The sequence below is a fragment of the Perkinsus marinus genome (assembly GCF_000006405.1).
Source record: "Perkinsus marinus ATCC 50983 genomic scaffold scf_1104296931284, whole genome shotgun sequence".
NCBI lineage: Eukaryota > Perkinsozoa > Perkinsida > Perkinsidae > Perkinsus > Perkinsus marinus.
Window position 1 is genome coordinate 1 of NW_003215816.1, and position 1,456 is coordinate 1,456.

The 1,456-nt window shown below is 50.1% G+C and overlaps 1 protein-coding gene across 1 annotated transcript; it reads left to right on the forward strand.

Annotated features, from left to right (window-relative positions):
• Positions 1-389: 389 nt before the first annotated feature.
• On the forward strand, positions 390-1,193 carry Pmar_PMAR008003 (hypothetical protein; the record flags this gene model as incomplete). The annotated part of the gene is made up of 6 exons (XM_002786699.1): positions 390-468; positions 518-591; positions 636-768; positions 818-883; positions 931-1,038; positions 1,086-1,193. Coding segments are annotated over 6 exons (568 nt in total), but the record flags the coding sequence as incomplete, so codon positions are not given.
• Positions 1,194-1,456: the final 263 nt, after the last annotated feature.

The window sequence follows — 1,456 nt, forward strand, 5'->3', positions numbered from 1 at the left end:
ACCAGCACATGTAGTTGCCCGTGTGCATATTTTCCAACAGTATAGCGCGCTTCGCAGGCGACCGTGCAGTGGTATCATGAACACTGCACTTGAGCTTTGTCTCGTCGGCACGCCTGTGGATTCTCTACAGGTCTACTCAATGGGACTCCTACAGTATGGGAGCCTGTAGTTGGGCATATACTCTCTACTAAGCCGGAGTATCTCCACCATTTGGATACGAATGAAGTAACGATGAGTTGTCGACTTGCCGGAGTTGATTCATTTGAGAAAGCGAAGGATGGAGGGGACGGCTGTACATGGTGAGAGAATTTCTTGCTTTTGCTGCTCCTGTTGTTATTGTTGCTGCTACTGTTCCTGCTGTGTTTGTTGTTGCTGCCGATATGATGCAGGTCTCTGAGTATTTTCTCCAACTGCTTGAAGAAGGATTGGAACACAGAGTGGCTGACTAGTGAGATGAAGCGCAATGGAGTAATGGAAGTGACCCAGGTTCGATCCCTAGTAGCGGCATTTTTTGCAGGTTGAGGCAGATTGCCGCCGCCAAGAGCTGATGGTCGCGGTTAACAAGCGCCCTGAGGACGGCGACTGGGATAGGTGACTGACATGCGGCGGCTAGCGGTGGCGATTCTACGTGTTAGATGGTTTGGTACACGATTAGCTCAGTCGGAAGGTCTTGTTAACCTATGGAGCCGAATTAAGGACCATGCGAAGGCTTCTATTGACAGTCGGGCTGAACACGAGAAAAATGTGGCGACTAAATGCGACGGGATGGTAGGGAGGAGTGTAGGAGGGATGAATATCGGCTGTCTCGTGATCTCAGGTTCGGTCATCGACAAGCTCGTCTCAGAAGGCGGCTTCCATGATGAGCTCTCAAAAGAATGCTCAGGTCAATTTTCCCACCCAAAGAGTACAATCGTTACTGCTGTAGATCAGACTCGTGATGCTAGCGGGCTGGCTAATCAAGAGAAGAGAGTTGATGAGCAAATGCAGGCAATGATGGCTGACAGGAAGGAGGTCGATGCTCGCATTGCCGCCCTTGAGGTTGGTCGCTGGGCCGCATTGGGTGATGGCGACTTTGAGTGTATCAGGCTAAGAAGCGATCGTTGAAGTTGCAACTGGACAAGCTCTCAGAGGAGCTGGTGGAGGCTCAGAGGCAGCAAGTGTTGTGCATGCAGCGCGAGGAAAGTGTCAGAAAGGTAGGCAGACTTGTCACTAAATCTTTGTAAGGCTGGATAGGAGGTTGTCACCTACACTCTAAACCCGAAAATGTCGGATTTTCAGATTTGGAATTGCAATACCATTCTGTAGGGTGTTTTATTGTTGTTCAGAGTTTGGCGGACACGAGACAGTCCTACGGTGAGTCTATAAAGGCAGCAGAAGCCGCTGAAGGAAAATACACTCGCCTTCATGACCGCTTTGATGAGGTTAGTCGTTATGCAAGTTTCAACGGGAAGGGCGG